This window comes from Ischnura elegans, chromosome 5 (genome assembly GCF_921293095.1).
Source record: "Ischnura elegans chromosome 5, ioIscEleg1.1, whole genome shotgun sequence".
In the NCBI taxonomy this organism is placed as follows: domain Eukaryota; kingdom Metazoa; phylum Arthropoda; class Insecta; order Odonata; family Coenagrionidae; genus Ischnura; species Ischnura elegans.
Window position 1 is genome coordinate 4,493,240 of NC_060250.1, and position 22,931 is coordinate 4,516,170.

Genomic DNA, 22,931 nt, shown 5'->3' on the forward strand with positions numbered 1-22,931 from the left:
TGCTGTAGTGAAGGTATTGTTGTTTGTTAGTAGCTTTGATGTGAACCGATGTTTTGAATTTGTTATTATCTAAAAGGTGTATGTCCACATCTAAGAAGTTGATATAGGTTTTGGAGATGGAAGAGGTGAAAGAGACTGAGGCAGAGGCGTTAAGTGAAGAAACAAAGGTATTAAGAGAGTCGATTGTCTTTCACATGACTCCATTTTCAATCAATGCTACAAAGTATCCATTATTGCCTCCCTCCCTCCCACCGACTCCGCCCTCAACCTCCACACCCTCGAATTGGCTTGCATTTGGCACTTTCAAGCCAATAGCTATCCGGGTCTGAACGTCGCATCCTAACCTCAATTCCTAACCCCCCTCCCCGCACACCTCTCCCCTTACCCCTCTTTTCCCTTTTCCAACACTCTCCTTTCCTCACCATTCATACTTTAGCTGAGGAAGAAGCCTCAAGTGCTTCGAAAGCTTCGAGTTTATTTATCTAATGTGAGTGTTTCTTTTTTGTATCTCTGTGTTTATCGATATTGACTTGAACTATTTATATATATATAAACAGGATATGTCATGGATGGATTCTTCCGACGTCTTACCGAGCCAATGTTGTTCTATCAAGTGGCGCTTACACTTGTCCGTCTACCACCGTAGAAGGTAGGCCTGCATTGCAGTATGTAACATTGATGGAAATATGCCTCAAACATGTGGTTAAAAATACCGGTTTGAATGCTACTGACCATCTTCGTAGAATTGGGTGTATCGTTCATTGTACCATTTCGTCTGAAGGCAGTTTGGAGTACTTTATCGACAAAGAGATTCAATTTGCGTGCATTGCAGGCATTCCATGCTCTATTCTATTCGTAAAAGCTCCACTGGAATGAGCCATGTTCACATTTATTTTGAAACATTATTTTAAATGATCCAGCCGGGCGTGCGTGGAGAGAGGCTTACCGAGGAGCGCGGCGACGATAGTGAGCGCGCAGAAGGCGTGGTACAGGTCGAGCGCGTTGAAGACGGGCGTGCGTGGAGCGGCACCGCACAGTGCCGTGATGGTGAGGAGGGCGGCGCCGGCGAGAGCGGCGCGGGCGGTGGACCCACGCTCCAGCCAGAGGGAGGCCCACGCCACGGCGACCACGAGGCCCGCAGGCAGGTAGGAGTGCATCACGTACGGCGCCAGGGTGCGGACCATCAGGAACTCGCACAGCATGCGGGAGTAGTTGCCTGCAATGTGGAAACACTCGTCAGCAAAATCACAGCCCGACATTTTTTTTTCATTTTCCATGCAACGCAAGCCATCATCGATATCGGAGGGGCAGTTGAGTTCTCCGGCCCTGCTTGTGTCCCTGAAATATTTCCCCTGTGGCGACTGCCCGCTGTGCGACCCCTATCTCCTCTTGGACTAGGTCTTTGCCGCAGGAAAGGTTTGAGGTGCATGATTTAACTCACATCCTGGGACGTTGATTTATGGCGGAAAAAATAACGTGAAAGTGATTGGTTATATTTGAAGCCGGGGAGAAGAAGAAGACGTTCTCCAATTACAGGCCGGTGGGAAAAGAAAGCCTTCGCAGCGTTGCCTGTATGTATTTGATATCCTCATGCCCGAAGTTGGCCAAACGATAATTTAAATGCACATTTGGCTATGCCATGTGAGTTATTACTGTGTTGTTCGTATCAGTAGAAGCTTGTAAATTAAAATTGAGAACGGACATCGAAGCTTTTTTAACAGTTTAATGGAAATGTTTTTTAAAATTCGTATTGTTTTATCATTTTAAATTATTTCTTGCTTTTTCCGTGCAAGTAGCAATTCATCGATAGTATAATGATTTTTAGTTATTTTCTCTATGTTTCAAATACGATAAACACATTCAACGGATGACATTATGAAAACTAGAAGGCATCGTCAAGTGGGGTGATAATGGTTCAGCGGACAGCTTGTGCCCCCCCCCCCCCCCCATGCAATGAATGAGAAAGAAAACCAAGTTGGGAATTTGGCTGAGGAGAGAATTGCCGTGGAAATGACTTACCAGAAGATAATCTGCCCTCCATCTCTTTGGCTCGGTAACCAAGAAGTCTGAACTGTGGCAGCGTCACGAAGTAGCTCACTCCAAGGGAGGAGGCGCCGTCTTTCCATTTATATCGGATGTCACTCATCCCGTATCCATCTGAGAAAGAGCAATGACAATGTTATTGGAATTTAAGTAGTTTTACTCATTAACGGATGGACTATTCAAGTACAGTGCTTCCTTATTATTATATTTAATGGAGTTATATACACCTTACGTGTGAAAGAGAAGAATTACGTAGGTGTGAAAAGATTAGCTGATAGGAGAACTGAGTGGAGAGCTGCGTCAAACCAATCCTAGGATTGTTGACCAGTGATGATGATGATACACCTTACGAAGGGCGACGGTAGAAAAATGGTCAGGGGGGAAGGGTTCAGTGCCGCCCCTGCAGGGCGTTGTGTTTTTAGGGGTGGCAATGAAGCTTCTGTTTAAACAACAATAATAATACAAAATAATTATAAAATTTTGTAAAAAAAAACGGTTTTATCGCGAACTAAAAAGAATACAGTAAATTTTCTGAGCCTGACAGTCTCTAACTAAGTTGCTTCATGTACTGCGATAAACGTGGGGCACATGTTCCACTATCAGTGGCGCCGACTCAATGTGGCCTGAGGGGGCCCGAGCCCCCTTAAAAATTCGCTATGCGTGTGAGGAAAAAATGTGTCAGGCTTGTCGATTTTCCCCGGAGTGTTCAGATATTGAGATTCGAGTTATCAGGGTTCTAATGTTGATCATATGACTCTTCTAAAATGCTTAAAAAACTTAAAACTCACTACTTAAAAAATTTCCGGGGGAAATATCCCCGGTTTGGGCCCCCCCAATATTTTTTGTAAGTCGGCGCGCCTGTCCACTATACAACTCAAATTATACTTAATATCATAAGTAAACATAAATAATGAAACTACGAAATATAGTGAACGGCAGTAATTATATTTTTGTTGACGATTAGCATAAATTGAGTGTTATATTGGAAGATGCGTCCAACGTTTTTCGTTGTATGTGAAGCAATTTATTTCGAGACAAAGGCTCGTAGAAAATTTATTCTTTTTTTTTTGGTCGCGATAATAACGTTGTATTTATAAAAATTTATTTTATTTGTATTATTATTTTTTCTCTTTTTAGATTCAGATAAAATAAACCCTCACTCTCATATTTCTTTCTTGATAACCAATGGAACAGTATGAATGAAGAACTATTTTATGTAACTATTGAAGATTTTCAAATTTATCTAGTTTTAAGCGCATAAAATTGAGTCATTGAGAAAAAAAATATTGATTTTTTTTTGTTCGTCAAATTCCTGTAAGGGTAGAAATGGTCTTGAATAATAAATATCTAGAAGAGAAATACACATTGGCTATCCATGCAGCTGCTTAATTTAGATATTAATCGGCGAAAGGCATACTGTAGTATACATTCACCAAATTATAATTGCTAAGCAAAGGGATAACAGCAAGAAATATTTCGGCGTGGAATCGTTTTTATGTATAAAAGGCATGAAGAATTTTACTTGCCAAATCGCATCGTAAATTTTAAATTTCGATAAGGTGGGAAACCTTTCCCATGGGCTACAACCTTGTCGCGGTGGAAAGGTTTGCGCGTTCCTATGATCCCTAGAGCTGCACTGGCGGGATTAATTCTAAATTATTCCCGGTAGGGCTACCCATATGTCAAAGGGTAGGAACCAGACGAAAGGTAGTCCAAGTATGGTCCAAGTAACACTGTTGTAATGGAAGTGGGAAACCCTAACGACCATCTCTTCCCTGAAAACATGGAGTTTGATCAAACTAGCCTCGGATGGAATCGCAGGATCCAGCCCTTAAGGGCGGGTGTCGTAGGTGGCAGGGAGGTCGGCGAGGTCCTCGGGGTCCGTATCCTGCAAAATTCTTGCAGAGACATATCACCATCATCTTTTTCAGCAGTAGCATCAAAGGAGGAGGACAAGAAGACCAAGAGGATGGAGAAGAAGAAGAAGGATTCGATGAATGTAGGGACGTGGAATGTGAGGAAAATGATGAGGGCGGGTAAACTAGAAAATATAAAAAGGGAAATGCATAAAGGGAGGGTAGACATCTTGGGTCTCTCCGAAGTTAGGTGGAAGGATAGTGGGGACCACGTAAGTGACGGGTACATGGTCATACATAGAGGTGGGGAGGAAAATCAACGAGGGGTAGCTTTTAGTATTCATTAAAGAGGAAAATGGGTAAGCGTGTGGTAGTGAGCGATAGGATTCTGATGGTAGAAATTGAGGCGCGGCCCATCAATCTAGTGGAGGTTCGAGTTTACATACCCGCATGCAATAGTAAAAGTAAGAGTAGTATAGTAGTAAATAGTAAAAGAAGGCAGCGAACCGAGATGGTACGACGCGGAAGTGAGAAAATCATTGAGGCGACAGAGAGCGTGTCATGCTAAAATGAAAAAAGTCAGCACGGATTTATCCGATAATGAACGCGAGCTAATAATTAAAAAATATAGGATGACTAAAGCCGCCACGAAGGAAGCGTTCAGGAATGCGTTCACGAATTTTAAAAGAAAAACACTAGTAGAGCAGTTACAGGATAACCCAAAAGCATTTTGGTCATATGTTAGGGAAGTTCAAGGTAAACAATCTACCGTTTGTTCGCTGAGAAACGACAATGGAGATGTGTTGACAAGCAGTTACGATAAAGCCAATTTATTAAATTCCTACTTTAAGAGCGTGTTCACGGAGCCTTCCGAAAACTCACCCGGGACCGATGACAATCCCTGTATTCATAAGATGCCAGCTATTGACATTAGTACGCTCGGAATAGAAAATATATTGAAATCGCTTAGTCCAAATAAATCACCTGGTCCAGACGAAATCCCTTCTCGTGTATATAAAGAACTAGCCTCAGAACTTGCCCCCTACTTGCAGTTAATATTCAGTAAATCCATCAAGCAACACGAAGTACCTAATGACTGGAAAATCGCTGATGTAACGCCTATATTTAAAAGTGGAGACAAGGAACAGCCATCTAATTACAGGCCGATATCTTTAACGTCCATCTCTTGCAAAGTCATTGAACACATCGTAGTCAGCTCGGTAATGAAACACCTAGACGCGCAAAACTTATTAATGGGAAATCAACATGGATTCAGGAAAAGCAGATCGTGCGAAACTCAGTTAGCGCTTTTCGCCCACGATATTTTAGTCTCCGGGGAAGACAACATTCCAGTAGACGCGATTTTTCTTGATTTCAAAAAGGCATTTGATAAAGTACCCCACGGAAAGTTAATATTAAAACTGAAATCTTATGGTCTAGACGAAGATGTCATTTCCTGGATTAGAGAATTTTTGAGCGACCGCGTCCAGAGAGTAGTATTAGACGGTGCAGTCTCCAATGAGGTTAGAGTGACTTCTGGCGTTCCTCAGGGTAGTGTCATTGGCCCACTCCTATTCCTTCTTTATATAAACGACATTGGCGAAGTAGTGCAGAGTAAGTTACGATTATTTGCAGACGACGCTGTAGTTTACAGAGAAATTCGTTCCAGCAAAGATATAGATGAACTAACGAATGACCTTGCTGCTATCCAAGCTTGGTGCGATGCTTGGCAGTTAGAATTAAATTTGGAAAAATGCGTCGTAATGAATTTCTGGAGGAAGAATAACTCCCTACAGCGTAACTATGTCATTCGGGGCGCGCAGTTAAAGGCAGTTGAATCTGTGAAATATCTAGGGGTTAGACTCAATAATGATCTATCGTGGAATAAACATATTCGAGAAATAACCGGTCAAGCTAATCGTAAAATGGGTTTTGTTACAAGAATATTAGGAAAGTGCGACGACAAAGTGAGAGAAATTAGCTACTTTTCCCTCGTTAGACCACATTTGGAATACGCTGCCAGTGTTTGGGACCCTCATGAAAAAGGCTTAATAACAGAGTTAGAACGCGTGCAAAGAAGAGCTGCCAGGTATGTGAAAGGTCGTTACGATAGTCTTGTTAGTGTAACTGACCTCTTAGATAAACTCGGATGGGAATCTCTGTCGGACCGTAGATTGAAAAGTAGACTAAACCTTTTAGATAAATTCAAGAGCAGTGTCTTTTCTGACGAAGTTAACCATATCTTGCGGACGCCAACGTACTACGGAAGATCAGATCATATAAATAAAATAAGAGAGATAGATTGCAGAACAGACAGATTCCGAATATCATTTTTTCCACGATCAATAAGAGATTATAACGGCAGCAATAGAACGCGTAAATAGATTGCATGACTTGTAGTGTAGCCTACTAACCTATGTAAAACTTACTGCATGTTTCTGAATTTCTATTCTATATTCTATTTCTAACAGCATATAGTAGTATAGTTTGTTATTATACGGGACGTTTCTCGGACGGTGTGGTGTGCATGTGGGAGTCCAAATGCATGCTGCATGCTGGTGATTGATCACCCCCTGCCAAACACCCTAGAGGTGGCTCGCAGGGTAATTTGTAGATGTAGATGTAGATGCAATCAAAGGGAGGAAGAAGTAGATGAGGTATATAAACAGCTCGAGGAAATAATTAGAGACACACTGGGTAAGAAAAATCTGGTAGTGATTGGGGGACTGAATCGCTTTAGTCGGGGAAGGGAGGGATGGAAACGAAATAGGAGAAGTCGGATTATGAATTCGGAACGACAGGGGAGAGAAACAATTTATTCATCACAAACACTTGGTTTAATTATCATAAAGGGCGAAGGTACACATGGAAAAGTCCAGTGGATATTGGGAGATATCAGATAGACTATATCGTGGTAAGACATAGGTTTAGAAATAGTGTAAAAACTCGCGCAGATTCCCTAGAGTGGATGCAGATTAAACCGTAATCTACTTAGTACTTAGTAGTACTTATGAATGGCAGCGTAACGTTCAAAAGACATATTAAAGTTAGGAAGGCGAGGAAATGGAATGTAGAAGCTTTGAAGGGGATTATGAGGAGAGAATATCGGGAAATTGTTGAAAATTGCACCCGGGAGATTGAAAGTACAAAGACTATAGAGGAAAGATGGGATAATATTAAAACTGGAACAGTCAAAGCGGCTGAGAAGTCAATTGGCTACGTTGGCAATGAACGGATAAAGAAGCCGTGGATTACGGAGGAAATGATAAAAGAAATGGAGGAGAGGAGAAAGTAGAAGAGCCTAAAATACAGTGGACACAGAGCTTGGCAAAAGAATGTATAGGCAAATTAATAATTTATTACGGCATGAAACTAAGAGGGCAAGGGATGCTTGGTGGGAAAGACAGTGTGAGGAAATGGAAAAGTTTCAAAAGGAAGGAGATGTAGGCGCATTGTACGCCAAAGTAAAGTCACTATCGGGCAGCAAAATAGGGCAGGCCATGTCTAAAATTAAGGCTAAAGATGGAAGGATGCTAACCGAGCGAGAAGAGGTACTGGGGAGATGGATGAGATCTAACGTAAGTGGAATGAAATGTGTCTGGTGAACTTACAGCTTTCGAATTCCAGGGCGCACATGTGCCGGTCCATTGGGAAGTACATCATGGACATCGGGCAAGAGGCCGTCACCGTCATCCTATATCAAACAGACACAGATCTTGAAACGATAAAAATAAACATGTGCGGTGTTATCAGATACATTCACCTGAATATCCGGTTGCGTCATGTAGGAACGTGTGATTTCGAATTCAGCCTCCTTATAATTCAGCTACTCCAACCTGAAGCGGATACAGAAAAAAAACTCAAGGGGTCGGGAGTGCGCAAGCAATCTTGAGCCATCTTCACTTTCATTGTAATGAAAATCAATCATGTCCAATGGAAAGTTTAAGACATTTTTAGTTAAACCGATGAACTGACGATACACACATACATGACTTTGGCATCTTATGATTTGAAAATAATACAATCGTGGTTCTGCAATATTCGGCAATGCGGGCAGCCCCGAAAGGAGGGGGGGGACGTCCTCTAAATGTATCCGCCACTCACTCCAACTGTTCAGTTCAAAATATTATCGACTTTCTATTTTCGACTATAGGGTATTTGGAAGGAGAGTTGCATTTGTTGGAGTTCGTGTTCTTGGACCCTTAAAATCCTGGCATGGGTTTAACATTAAGCTTTAAGTATTACCGTAGGTCTAAGCCATGATTCTGATCGCCAATTACCGTTTGCGCGAATTAAGCTCAACAGCTGCAACGATTAATTTTGTGCCGGCTGAGTGAGTGAGAAATTCCTCTCGCTGTTTCCAAACGAACGCCGGAAATGGAGAATAAGAGGCATACATACTCAAAAGAATTCCCGAGAAATAGTCAATGATGAGACTTAAGTATGTGATTAACTAATTATTAGATTGATCAGCGGTTAAAGTTTCCCTTTTTCTCATTTGATAATGAATTTGAGTGGCAGCAAATTAAAATGGTCACAAGGAAAACTTTGTAATTGATCGAGCGTGTTACGGTGCATTAAGAAAGAATACCAATGGAATCAAATTTCTTGTGCATCAAATGCGCATTATAGTAACTACGGGAAACTGTGCGACGTAATTGAAGAGGAAAGGATGAGTGAGCGGAGCGGAAAGTTTCCAAACCTAAAATACTGGCCTTCGAAGGAAAAGGACGTCGGCTCGACGCACTCGAGCAATGGGAAATCACCAGGAGGAGAAAACGCAAGGAAAATATTTTGAATGACATTGAGTTCCTGAGTCATTCCCCGCTGTTAGCCCTCCCCCCTCTCAAACCTTCAACCGAACCCCAAATCCTTACGTATCCCAACCACCTCCCCACCCCCTTCCCCCATCCTTTACCCCCCAACCCCTTTCCCACTTCCGCCGACTCATAAATATACCCCTCCCATTTGCATGATTGTATATATATATGACTTCTTGACGAAAATATGGCATTTTGTACCTGATGATAGCGAAGTAAGGTCACTGAAACGCGTCGTACCAAATAAAATTACTGTGGACATGCACTAAGTTTGCTCTTCATTTATCATTGTATCATTATGTTCCACAACATCTCGCCGAGCACCGTTAAGATGAGTCGTCTCTTTGCCGTGTCGATATCTTTCCCGGCATTTATTGCTCCGTTCCCGTTCCACGTCATATTTCATCCCAAGAGTTGTTCCTCCATGATCAACTGATAGAAGAAACAAAACACGGGTGAGAAGCGCATGGAACACCACGAATCTGCGCGTTCTTAAACTTTCACGCTGATCTTCCCGTCGAAGGAAAGTCGGCCGACCCAACGCCAGGGCAATTGGCGTGCCAATGCCTTGTGCGCGTGCCGCCATTGACGAATGGCTCTTCCCAATTTTACTTAAATTGTTTATATTGGGTTCGCTCGACGCGCTCACCTGATGCTGCGCAGCACCGCGCCCGAGGGAGCGATGCGCACGAACTCGTGTGCGGTGAGCGGGTTGGTGATGTGCGCGCTCCGCTCGTTCACGACGAACGTGTCGGGCGTCCAGATGTGCTGTGCGAAGTCGGCGCCCGGCGAGATGGTGATGTTGACGGCGGGCCCCACGTGGTCGTAGCGGAGTCGCGGGTCCAGCCAGTGATGCCTCAGGTACATGTCGATCGTGTACTCCTGTGCGTGCGATCCCAAGAGAATACACATTTCATTTACTCACCCACGAGCAAGGCACCACCGCGGGCATTGATTCCAGGAAGCACTAATCGTGGCATTTGCTCTCCCTCGCGCTCAGAACAGAAACTAATAGAGTGCCAAGGACAAGAAAATGATACCAATACTAGTTATCAATAGACAAACAAAAATTTAATGTAGTAAGTGATTCTTGTATGAGTGATAATTTGCTAAGAAGTTATAATATTAGGTATAAACTACACATGCACTTCAGTCCACTTTACCTTCTCCGAGTCAAGCTATTCTGGAGCTTAACTATCGCCTTAAGTATCATGGTCCCTAATTGTTCGCGGAGAAAACGGCATTTTAAATCTATTGGTTCTGCAGTCTATTTTACATAATCTTATCGATGTGAACGTTTTTACCGTAATAATTAGGCGCTCTCCAAATGTCTTGAGCATCAGGTAAAAATTATTCTACTTGAAATTTACCTTAAAGATTTAATTCAAAATTTTCCCTTCTTTGGATTAGAATTTCCCATTTGAAATTATTAATTAATTCAGTTACACTGCCGTGTTGATTGTAACAATGTTTAACAAATCTTTCTGCCCCCTCTGTGTTCCATCTATGTATGGAGCCATTCCTTTTTCACGCGGGTCCCACTCACCAGCGGCGTACTCCAAATGAGGGAGTTATTGCGACATTTCAAGGAAATATTACTCGGTGAATTACTGGAAGAAAATCTAAAATCTTGTTGGGAATATGCGAGAAAGCTTCATGGAAAATATTTAACTGTATATTCGTTACTTGATAAAGAAGGTGAAATTGTCTCCTTAAATGGTGACAAATCTAACATGTCAAATTGCCAATCGAAAATTTATGCACTTTAGACGTAAAATACGATGTAATTTGGACATTCCATTCATTGAGGAACCGATGAAAAAATCACTTTTCAACGCAATGGGATTACTAAACATCTACAATCGATTAAATGAGGGAATACCCGGTTGTGTCCTCAAGGAGTTAGCCCAACAGATGTTCATATTGTGACGGCACGCGTCGAGTGCGGCTTTCTAGAGTATCGTCGTCTCGGGTTCGCGTTCCCAAAAGGAACTTACGGCCATTTCTGATCCAACTTTCCCCCACTTTCCTCCCCGCGACCACCTTGAAAGAAAAAATGCCGAACAAAGAGAGGCGAGCGAGAAAAGCGACGCACTCCAAACACACTGACTGAGCGACCAAAGGGCGCCGCACAAAACCGCGTCGGCCTTACTACCAGAAAGTGAGTAGACTGATGAGAAGGCATCTTCGAAGGGAGGGACCTTTACCAACTTTTCCATTCGCGGTGATGGTTTTTTAAAAGAGAAATAAATTTAGAAATATTGGAAAAACGTGTTGAGAGACAATTCGAAATTATTTTAGATAACATGAACAATTTATTCACAACAATAGAAATAAAAAAATATCTGTCGACACACGTACAAAACTAAAAAATAAAAATTCCCTCTTAATAACTAGGGATGGATGAAATGACTGATGAATTATGAAACATAAATGAGTTAATCAAAGAAAGCACTGATGAACTTAGTACGAAACACAAAATATATCCTAAATTAACCCTTATAAACAATACAGGGTTCGTTCAATAAGTATCGGGACTGGAATGTGTTCGCTGAGGGGAAGAAAATTTTAATACTGAATGTAAAAAATCATCTGATTTGGCAGCAAAATGTGCTCTCTGCGGTGGTTCTCATCCGGCTAATTACCGTGGGTGCATTAAGCACAAAGAGGCCAAAGCAGCAATAATCGATCGTAGTGCCGCAGTTCAATCACCTTCAGTAAACCAACCTTCTGCTCCCCCTCCCCCTCTTTCAAGATCCTATGCTACCGCTGCAAATTCACACCAATCATCATTTCCTTCCATTTCCGATCATCGTAATTCTCCGCCGAACCACTCCACTCCGCCAAACGAAAACCAAGAACCCTTTTCTTGGTTTTCAAATATCTATTCCAAGTTAAATTCACTAAATGCAATCAATGAAAAAAAGCGTTCCTCCTCCATCAACTGTTATTACTCCAATCCCCTTAAATAATTGTTAGGTAGGAGTCCAGGCTGTTGGCATTTAAAACACTCTTAAATTCAACAAGTTACACTGCCTATCAAATTTCTCGTCTATGAGTCTCTCGTATGTCTTTCATTCTTCAAATCAAATCATTATTTTGCTTTTTTATGTCATTCATGTTTGTATCTTTGAAAGATAAATCGAAATTATCTAGTTTACTGCACATTAAAAAAATTAAAAAGAAGTATGCACAAAAAAAATCAAAAGATCATTGGACAAATTTGTCCTATTATGCAAGAAAAAAGAATAATTAAAATCTCATTTACCTAAAGAATGAGAAAAAGAAATAACTTTTTAATTTCCTATTTTCACGCAAACTACATTTTACACTGTCACTTTTGTGCAAATGCGCCATTTTTAAAAATGCTTATGTTATAAGGCTGGTTGTGGTGAGATTGACTCACCGGTACAGCCCTTTTAGACGGCGCGACCACTTGATGAGATTCGCTGTAGCCTCAACAATACGGTGGATGGGGGGTGCCGACTTGATATACGGGTCCCCCACCACCCAGGCGCACTTTAGTACAGTCGCCTACGGGCATGTGTTGAGACAGCAGAGTGATTGTTGTGACGTGTGATTGCTTGTGGTGTCGTCGCTTCCCGTCATGGAGCCCACTGTCGAGCAACTTTAATTTTGCGTTAAACTCGGGAAATCCGCGTCGGAGGCTCTTGAACTCGTTAAACAGGCTTATGGGGAGGATGCCCTAATGCCGGGTCTACACTAGTAACTTAAGTGACTGCTTAAGTTGGCTCTGTATTTAAGTTGGTAGTGTAGGTGTCCCCAGCTTCATTTAAGTACACCTCCACTTAAGTCATCTTAGAACCCAACTTAAATTGCGTAGGCAACTGTTTCCACACGGTTGAAGCTCTTCATGTGTTGTAAATGGCACATAATACCCATCTCACATCATCCCGTTGATTATGTTCTAAGTTGTGCTGTATTGTAAGATGTGGTTATTGAGCGTTCTATTTCGTTAGTTAATTTCTAGTGTTGGGGATATTAATTCGACGAATTTATTTTGTAGTGTTTCTCATCTTATTGTTGGTATTATTTCCGTGAAAACTAATTGCTATGCCTGTTGCTCACGGTGAAACTCGATTTATAAAACTTAGAAACGTTTTAAGGAATTTTAAGACTGACAATGAGACGACGGCAGAGGATCCGGTAAAACAGTTTATTTTCCATGGTGTCATAATCGAAAATAACGTAAACGAATGCACTCAGTAACTTCCCACACACTTTTATTGAAACTATTGCATAGGGCTTTAATGTTAGTCCTAGGGATGCCGAGGGAGATAAGATGTGGCGATTTCATTGGACGTGGGAGGAATTAATGGTTGAAATTTAACATCAATGGTTTTAATAAAGCAGTGGAATTTGACTAGCAATAAGTGTTTTTGTTTACGTTATGAATATGTCATTCCACGAAGTCACGCTTAGTAATTCTAAATTCCTCTGGCTCCATCACCTCTCGCCATATAGCGTTCCCTCAGGAACTGAAATCGGTCTTTCCTTTTAACCTTCTGAATCCAAAATGGTTAATTCACGGAGTTTGGAAGTTTATTTCAAATAACAGTCGCTTTGGATCAAAGAATCACTAATTGCTCTCCTAGACCTTCATCTGTCAACATAACTGTTTCCCGATATAGACAATCACGGTGCTGAAGTCGACTTAAAGCTCAAGTGTAGCTACAGCACCACATTTAAGATTATATTTAAGTGAAGTCACTTAAGTTAAGTGTGTAGTGTAGACAAGGCATAAGCTGCGCAAGAGTTTTTGAGTGGCACAACATTTTTAAGGAAGGCCGGGAGCTCTTCGAAGACGAGCGCCGCGTCGGACGCCCGACGACCGCTCTAACCGATGCTCAGGTGGACAAATGAAAAGCGCCTTGCACCTTTGACAGGCCTTTGCCTTTATCAGTGAGGAGACCCGCCTTTCAGTCAGAATCGTCCACACCATTGTAAAAGAGGATCTTGCGATAAAGAAAGTGCGCGAAGCTGGTGCGACATCGCGTAACGCGCGTACATCAGCCATTGCCCTGAATTGGAAACTTCACCATGACAATGGTCCGTGCCACAGTGCAATTGTTGTGCGGCAGCTGCTAGCAAAATTCGGCGTGGTGACGTTGCCTCAACCCCCCAACGGCAGTCACTTTGCTATCGTATTCTGGTGACCGGGCGGTTAAGTGAAAGTCAGTGAATCCGTCTCTCTAATGGCCTAGCCATAGACGTCACTGATGTTGGTGGCGTAGATCGTTGCGACCAATAGGAACATAAGAAGAAAACAAGTGAAGAGTGAAATACGAAAGATCCAGAAAAAATAAGCGCTAAAAAGGCGCTAATGTAACTGTTGTTATAGTTATCATACTTTTATTTTGAAAACTATTACTTGTGCGTACTAACTTTATCTTAAATTAAAATAGCGATTTAAATATTCTGAAATGTGAGACGTGCATGTGTCCTTCTTTAATATATGTTATTATTATGACTAATGATAACTAGACCATGAAATATATTTACCTAAGGAGTAATAACTTATATTATGTGATGGAAGGTAAAATTTTCAATTGCTTTTACAGATACGGAAGAAATAGGTGACAAATTATTTAGTTTATCTGGCATGTATTGGCGACTTCTTTGTTTACGTATGGCTCCGATAGTTATTTTGATTTTGACGTCTTGCTTGTCTTGGATTTTTCACTGGATATGGGTAGCGAAAGGATGAAACAGAAGAAAAGGGGATGGGTAAATGGAAGGATTAGATGGAAAGGCGCCGAATACATGAAGCGCGAGAATCGTCCAAGATTGAGATCCAAATTATCGTTAAAAAGAAATAAAAAAGCATTTGATATACAAAGAAATAAGTTTCAAATACTATGAACGCAGTATTTACTCGAGTTCCTGTTTTTGAACCGAGACCGACAGCAAAAACGAGTCGAAATTTTAGGTTCTGCTTTGACATGCAGCGAACGCTTTGGACATCGCAGTAATAAATATTGAATTTACCTTGCCAAAAGCCTCATAATTCTCGTGTATTCCTGTAGCGTGCGCTGATTCACAGGGGAAGGATGGAGAGAAATCACGACACACTCGCTTTCAGGTCTAAAACTCAACTGCCTTTATTATATCCTGTTTATTATGTCACAAGGCTTAAGGGCACGAGAAATTTTGAAAATGTGCTTTTATTATGGAACACTACTACCCTACAAAATTTGAACGATATCGGCGAAAGACACTTCGTGAATGTTCCTTGTTAGGGGCTCCTTGCGACGAGAGGTCGGCCACCCGTTACATTCCTTATTTTTCCGCGTGGTTTAATCATAATTAGTATTTGTTCTCGTAATAAGCCACTTTCCGTATAATTTGATCCTATAATAGACAGAATAATAGGTATATTTATAGGGTTGTTTACAAAATGAAATAAGTGATTCATCCAAAATTTGGTGGTCATCCGAGAAAAACTGGCGACTCGATAAAACCCTACGGTAACCCTTATTTAAAAGTGTACTTACGTTGAGAATATCCGATTGACAATATAGATAATGTATTTAACTCCATTCTGTGGATCATCGACCACTTATTCCTCTTATTTTTGTTCTTTGGAACACAAGCAATTCTCCAGCGAGTAAACGGCTATCGGAGTCAAAATGATGTGCCGCTGTACTTTGCGAATTTATATCTGAGCTTGTGCGCATGCCAAAGCAACAAATAATACGTCATTTTAAAGATAATTTTATTCCTTATTTTAATTTATTTTGTAACTAATGGAAATTTCAAAAATGTAGACACGCGAGTGCAATAAATGACTCCGCGCACCCTAAAATTAGCCGTTTTGTCAACTTCAGCAACTTTGTAACTCAACCTAGGAAAAACTAATTGGTTTACAGCATTCATCTTCCAATATAAGTTGTACACGTCAATGTAGATAAATAATATGGCTTTGGCGTATTTTTAAAACGCATAGTTTGTTGTCCATTAATGAAAATGTTTAAACATTATCTAGTCCTACAATTTACTCCGAAAGAAAAAATTAAATTAATAGAAACACTTTTTAATTTATTTGTAATTTTTCTATGATCCGATAATACTTGATTTATGCTTAGCATAAATCATATATGGACATTAAAAAAATACGCCGGAGTGAACGAATACTGCGTTGCCACGTCTTGCGCGCGAAACTCAAGAATAGCATTCGAGTGAACTGCGACTGAAACATTTTTCTTCGAGCTTCAGGAAGCTTTGTGACGTTTAATCAATCAAACTTTTAAGTAAATCAACCGTGTATGATTAACATGCTTACTACTGATTGTTTCCATTCAGTAAAGTGGCCCTCTTTTAATTATTTTAAGAATTTTCGTTGCTAATTCTGCTCACACCAGGAGATAAAAGCCAGGAGAATGTAAATAGCGACGGAAAATCATACTTTGAAATCCATTAAACAACCTGAAAATGCTATTTCTAACCTACTTTGGAATCCATTAGTGCGGTTTTAATGGTTTAAATTCGTGAAACCCATCCATGCCCGTACCGCACCTCCCGCCACGCATTCGGCAATTCGGCAATTATTCGGCAATTATTCGGCAAGAATCCACCCATAACTTCACCATTCACTTACTTTGGAAGATTTTCAGAGAAAATTGAAGACGGGCGTTTTTATGGAAATTTGCTCACGTTTGAGCCTCTGTATCTCCGTAACGGGTAGGATCTATGTCAAATGAAGTACATATCAATAAACTTCAATTATATTTGAGTATACCTGCGAAGTTTCAAGTTTATAACTCAAAAAAAGCCATTTTGTAATTTTGTCCGGCTTTTTCCGATTTCCGCCCACTGTGCGACGGGGCACTTTATATAGTTTTGTAGGATACACGATGTACACGATTTATAAGGTTGTCACACGTTTTTCTATTAAATATCATGCCGTAATACACTTACTGCATTCAGCAAATGATGTAGGTGTGTAACATATATCACAATCTGCAATCAACTTATATCAATGTAATATTTCCAAATCTCCCAAAACAAAACAATATCCTTTATTTATTTCAACAATGCCTTGGCAACCCAATATATTCACAATCCGAAGTTTGACGTTAAAACAGCAATTATATTCGCCAAATTTGCGTTTGAGCCCCTACATTGACAGTTTTTCTATCCACTTCCTCAGTCTGTCATCAGTGGATACCGTGCCGTGATATAACGCGCCCACGCTCCGTCACGTGTTTTCAAGCAGTCGATGAAGATTATTTTTTATAGACTCAAAACTCAGCTAAAAACATAATTCATCCGCGAAAATTTCCGCGAGCACATTTGAGGTAGGAATCTTCTTATTCTAGTACTTTTAAAAAGCGTGCATGTTCCCCATTGGTTTATAGGCCTTAAGAGATAACATGCAAGTCACAGTATATATACAGGGTAAATTCTAAAGTTCCACGTACCTGTAATAAGTTTTTTGGTGATAATTAGCTCCAATAACGCGTACGATTTTGCACTTGAAGCGAGGAAGATATGCGCGATATGATAACTAGCCCCTTAAAGTTCCCTGCTTTAAGACTATTTGCTAATGTCAGTTCCAGAATGCAATTTTTCGCTTAAAGCGCCAATAACGGTATCGGTAACGGCTTTCCTCACGTTAGTGAATTTTGGAATATGCCTGTAAAGTGAGTGCCTTAAAGCGCAGTTAACGTGTCCATTAGTAGAAAGTACGAATCGTTAGCGGGTTCCAGAATATGCGTGCTGAACAGTATTCCGGAAACCGACTTCCATCGGGCTTTTGACGAGTGGTAGACGCGCCGAACTAAGTGTATCGATGCATGAGGAATGTATTATGAAGATTATAAAGTAATTATTATGATAGCTGCAATAAATTTTGATTTTGTGAATCAGTCCCGATACTTATTGAGCAGACCCTGTATTTACAAGCTTCTCGTCGCTTAAATTAACTCTTTTGTTGGAAAAATGACGGGAGATCATTGATACAATAGGGAGTTTAGATTCCGCACAAAAAATGTGGTATAGGAGAACTTTCTGCCCCAAAAGCAGTTTATTCCGTCAGGACTTATTTGACCGGAGATTTTAGCATTGAGAAATTGAAGCACATCGCCTTGCTCGACACCAGGTGACGATTTTTATGGTCAACTTTGAATCGAAAATCACTACATCATTCGATGGAGGCAATTGGACGAGGTGACTGAAGGCAACACTCAAAAATATCTACTGAGTTGATGGAGGGAGTGGGAACGTGCCCGTGATACTTAATTCTTTGGATGAGCAGCGTCTGCGCAACTTCTCGTTGTCGTTTCTAATGGCTGATGTCGATAGACGCCTCCGCGCGACGCGTAGCCAGACTGCATGCCCTTGAATCACACCTCCGTCCCGGACGTCTCTCCTCTCCAGTCAATTCTCAATGCTTACTGCTCCATCACTAAGAGCGCAAGAGACAAGGGGGTAATGCCTCCTCGTCACCGGTATTTATGTTTTTTTTTACGGTGATCTCAACGCCACCTTTTTACGAATTACCTTAGAAGATTACCACAAACAATCGAACCACAAAAATACAATGTAATTCAAAACATTGCGTGAGCCGTCTCTCCAACAATACACGCGTATATTACGGGGAGAATTAGTATAAATAAAAATATGGACTTACCACCGGTATGTTACAATATAAATAATATTTTAAAAATCATTATTTAAAGGAATGATTGACCAGAAAATTGCAAACGTTTCACCAATATTCAAAAAGGGAAACACATATGATCCTGGGGACTATCGAGTAATTTAATTTACATCGATTATGAGCAAGCTATCTTCGTTATATATTCGTTAGCAATATCATGACATTCCTGAGCAGTCGTAACTTCCTCCATGGCTGTTAGCACGGCTTCCGGAAAGGTAGATCATTAGAACTACAGCTCGCGCTCTTTCTTCACGACGTGCTCAAATCCGGTGAATCGCAAAGACAAGTGGACCCATTATTTCTGAATTCTAAGAAACCTTTCGACAACAACAACAAACTTTTATATAAATTACAGACATGCGGATTACCCGAAACTGTAGTAACTTTCTGACGCGACTTTCTGAGTGATCGTGGACACAAAGTAGTTCTTGACGGAATTAGCTCTGATGTAGTTAAGGTGACATCAGACGTCCCACAAGGGAGCGTAATCAGCCCCCTTTAGTTCATTACATGCATAAATGACCTATTTGCCCTCTAACTAGCGGTGAAATACGTATATTTGCTGACGACGCGACGCTGTCATCAGGTCAAATCTGCTAGGTGAGTGAGTGAGCTGCGCGATTGTTTTGTTTCATAGTGTTTTAGCTTAATTTCCGTGTATTACCCCACTGTCAGCCTCGTAACTTGCCACCCCCCACCTTTTTCCAGCAAAGAGTTCGGCCCTGGGGAATTTATTTTCTTTCAATTGCATGTTCTGAGTTATGCTACGTTATCGTCGCTACAGTGCAATTAGAAAAAAGAATCGCCGCGAATAGAAATATTCTATAATAGTACATTATCATAGGCTAATACCAGTCGCATGCATTTAATGAAGTAGAAAAAATCATTGTGTTCCGATAATTGACAAATGTATCGCACCACTGATCTTTGTCATATATATTTGCTGTTTTAAAAGCAAACTGTGAATCATCCGACGATAGGTAGCATCGGCGTTCAAATACCCTTTTTAGTCATTTATACCTCCATGAGAATGGTTGAGGAAGTGCTTTTATCAGTAGTACGGATGGAGCTCGCTAAAGCAATTTTCGGCAGCATTGTGCCTCGAAATTAACGAGCCCACACCTATGTCAATGACCCGTGATGGTAAAATATATTTTCCCCCTCGCATTGAAAAAGCCTCTTCGTAATCGCTTATAACGCTAGATATGTTAAGCAAAATTCGAAACAGCCAATTGATACCGGAAAAGTGATCGACCCTGCGCCGTTTAAGAAAATCTAATTTATTTATCTAATAACAAGATTTAAAGATAATTTAACCAAGGGGAATAATAATGAATACAAATGCAGTGCAAAGCAGTTAAGTGAGTTTACAAATATAAGATATAAATGACCGCTTCGTTGATTACGTGTTCGAGGAGCATGAAAAGATGTTTGTCGAGCGATGGCGCTGAGGGATGCAATCGTTACTTACTTGGTCATCAACAAACGACTATGATTCACGAGCGACCATTTTCCCCCATGAGATTTAAGACCTATTTAGATGAGATAGCCTTGTTATTTGAACTCACCATGTTCTCCTCCGAAAAGGATGATATGTCGAGCACGTACATGGAGACTCCAACCTCAACCGCCTCGCCTGCAATTGAGAAGAGAACGTTTGAGAATAATTGTTTTCGAACGGCCATCTCGCTTTCGATTGGTCTCCCATTCCCAAATGTAGCCCTTTCCACTCTGCCGATAGTTTCTTTGAACGTGGTGAATTTTGATGGGGACGCAAAAGCATTGCTCTCTTTCTTCCTCTTCTTTTTTCCCCTCGTACGTTTTACAACATCCATTATGTAAAAAACATTTTCAGGCCTTGATGTTTTTTCACCTGTGGGTAACCATTGAAGACGTTCCCCAGCAATTACTTCCCCTTGCCCCCCATATCTGCACAGACAGCATCGAAAAATGATTGTCAACGATTTCATCAAAGCCTTGAAGCCCAGAAAATATTTTTCTGGTTTCACTTTCCATATCCGAAACTCCAGGGCCATTTCTACTGCAAATTCAAAAGTGTTTAAAATCTTCAAATTAACTAGATTGCCATTTCTACTGCAAATTCAAAAATGTGTCAAGCAAATGTTCATTAGCCGTCAGGGAGACATTAATCAGCATGGTTGCCTTCCTAGTAGCTTTGTTATTTACAAAGATATGAAAGCGGTATGTCTTTTTTAAATGGCACCCTAGACGTGGACGCGTTTGTGGTCCCGGGCTCAAAGTGACTTTTGTGTTACGTTTTGACTTGCTTGTAATTTGTTTCCGCTAACTCCAGTAAGTGGACGAGTTTCTTATGTTTTCATAACTTTCTGCTACATTTTTGAATAAGTCTTTAGGAGAGGAAATGAATTGCCGAATAAAAAATATAGGGTGCCGTGTAAAAATGACATACCGCTGTTCAGGGTGGTTTCCTATTATTTTTTTTGAATTTGCATCTGGACAAAAAGTTATTTCGGGTGGTCTAGATAAATGGGATAACCTGTATACTGACAATAACTTAACACTATTAAATTTAAAAAAAGGCTCGTCCTACAGAACAACCAAAGGCACGACCAGTTCAATGAAAAACAAAGGTAGAAATATGGTCCCGATGGAAATAATTACGTGACGACACCTCAATGACCTCAATCAACCATATGTTGAATAAATTTCATCACAAACATTGTGTTTTCGGGCGAACTTTATGGAAAAACTGAAGGGCCCATAATTGTGGTGCACGATCCGCACTAAAATTATGCAAAATGCATATGGAATGATGAAAGCACAACAGATGATAAATGTAGAAGATGTTTTCAGGTAAACAATTCAACACATCATAACTGGTTAGGTGATTCAAAAGGGTTTCTCATATGGCCGTAAAATTTGACACCTCTCGTCAGAGGAAGAGACAAAAAAACTTCTCCAGAATGCCCTCCTGTGGCAGTTTACGGGAATTACTTCCACGCCAGGGACTACCACAGACTAGACACAAGCACACACCCGCGAATGGACACCTTCGCAAGGCTGTCGGACCTCGCTAAGGCGACCTTGGGTTGTAACATAGGACCCTTCATAGGTATGAGGATTTATTTTCCCCACAAACAATGATTCGAGTAAATATTATCTCTCGCGGTCAAATTTCTCGCGAAGGCGACTCAATATTTGTGGTACTCTCCTTGTGGTTGGTGTCCTGGAATGGTATCCAACGATTTGATCTTTGGATTTTACTCATTTACAGTAAAATCTTCCAAAATTGCTGGCACGTTAAAGTATGGTTTCGCTAGTGGTGAGTGGTCGCTCTCATAGCGGCGAAGGTTTTCCCTATCCCACCCTTTCCCTATCCCTGAGGCGTGCGTCGTCTGGCTCCTAGCGCGGCGCGGCGGCGCCTCCATTTTCCACTCCCCTCCCCGGGTGCGCGGGTGTATCAGTTGTAGTATTGGGCCCTGGCCCCGGTGTCCTTCGAAGAACCCCCCTTGGGTTCTCAGTCTTCTACCCCGGAATGGCGTCGCTTTCTATCCACGACTGCTTATTCGACGAGTGAACTCGCTAATATCGCGGATATCTAGCGAATTGAGCTAAGAAAAATGCATATAAACATTTATTTACTCTCTGTCCTTGTGTTTTTGAAAACTTTCCTTTGTTATTATTTTCCGAAAAGGTAGATAATGCGAGGCAGAGCTCGCGCTCTTTCTTCAGGACGTACTCAAATCTGGTGAATCGAAAAGACAAGTTGATGTATTATTTATAGATTTAAGAATGCCTTCGACACGGTACCTCACAACAAGCTTTTATATAAATTACAGTCATGCTGATTAAACTAAATTGTGGTAAACTGGATACGCGATTTTCTGAGTTATCGTAAACAAAAAGTAGTTCTTGACGGAATTGGTCCTGATTTAGTTAAGGTGACATCAGGTGTTCCACAAGGAAGTTTAACGGGCCATTTTTTGTTCATTATATACATAAATGATCTTTTCTCCCGAATTAACAATGAAATACGTTTATATGCTGACGACGCTGTCATCTATCGTGAAATTAGTGATCACTCTGCCTATGAAGTACTATCATCGGATTTAAACGACGTTCATTTGTGGAGCCAATAATGGGAACTCGAACTTAATCTGAGCAAATGCATGTCGGTACATTTTTGCTGAGTTTGGCCAACTATAACCTGTGTATGGAATTAAATTAAAGGCAACAGACGAAGTTAAGTACCTGGGAGTTACGATAACCTCGAGCCTCTCGTGGGGAACAAATATAAGGGATATTTGCGGCATAGCCCAAAAGAAATTAGGATTCGTTAAGTTTTTTGTGGGAATATTTTCGGATGAGAAAGAAAAAGAAAGGTGCTATTTCGCACTCATCCGACCGCACCCTAAATATCCAGCGAGCGTATGGGATCCGGTGCAGAAAAACTTAATCTGCGAACTGAATAAAATACGAAGGAAGGCTGCGCGTTTCGTCAAAAACTGCTAGGGGCGTACAGACAGCGTTACCCAGATATTAAGCGAA

General features: G+C 41.0%; 1 protein-coding gene across 1 annotated transcript in view; it reads right to left on the reverse strand.

Annotated features, from left to right (window-relative positions):
• Positions 1 to 22,931, reverse strand: part of LOC124158443 (gamma-aminobutyric acid receptor subunit beta-like) — an 82,820-nt gene that overhangs the window by 20,479 nt on the left and 39,410 nt on the right. The window contains exons 3-7 of the mRNA XM_046533530.1: positions 19,970 to 20,037; positions 9,369 to 9,601; positions 7,511 to 7,593; positions 2,020 to 2,157; positions 947 to 1,216 (exon numbers count right to left, since the gene is read on the reverse strand). Coding sequence (XP_046389486.1) covers positions 947 to 1,216; positions 2,020 to 2,157; positions 7,511 to 7,593; positions 9,369 to 9,601; positions 19,970 to 20,037 — 792 coding nt within the window. The remainder of the gene's footprint in view (positions 1 to 946; positions 1,217 to 2,019; positions 2,158 to 7,510; positions 7,594 to 9,368; positions 9,602 to 19,969; positions 20,038 to 22,931) is intronic.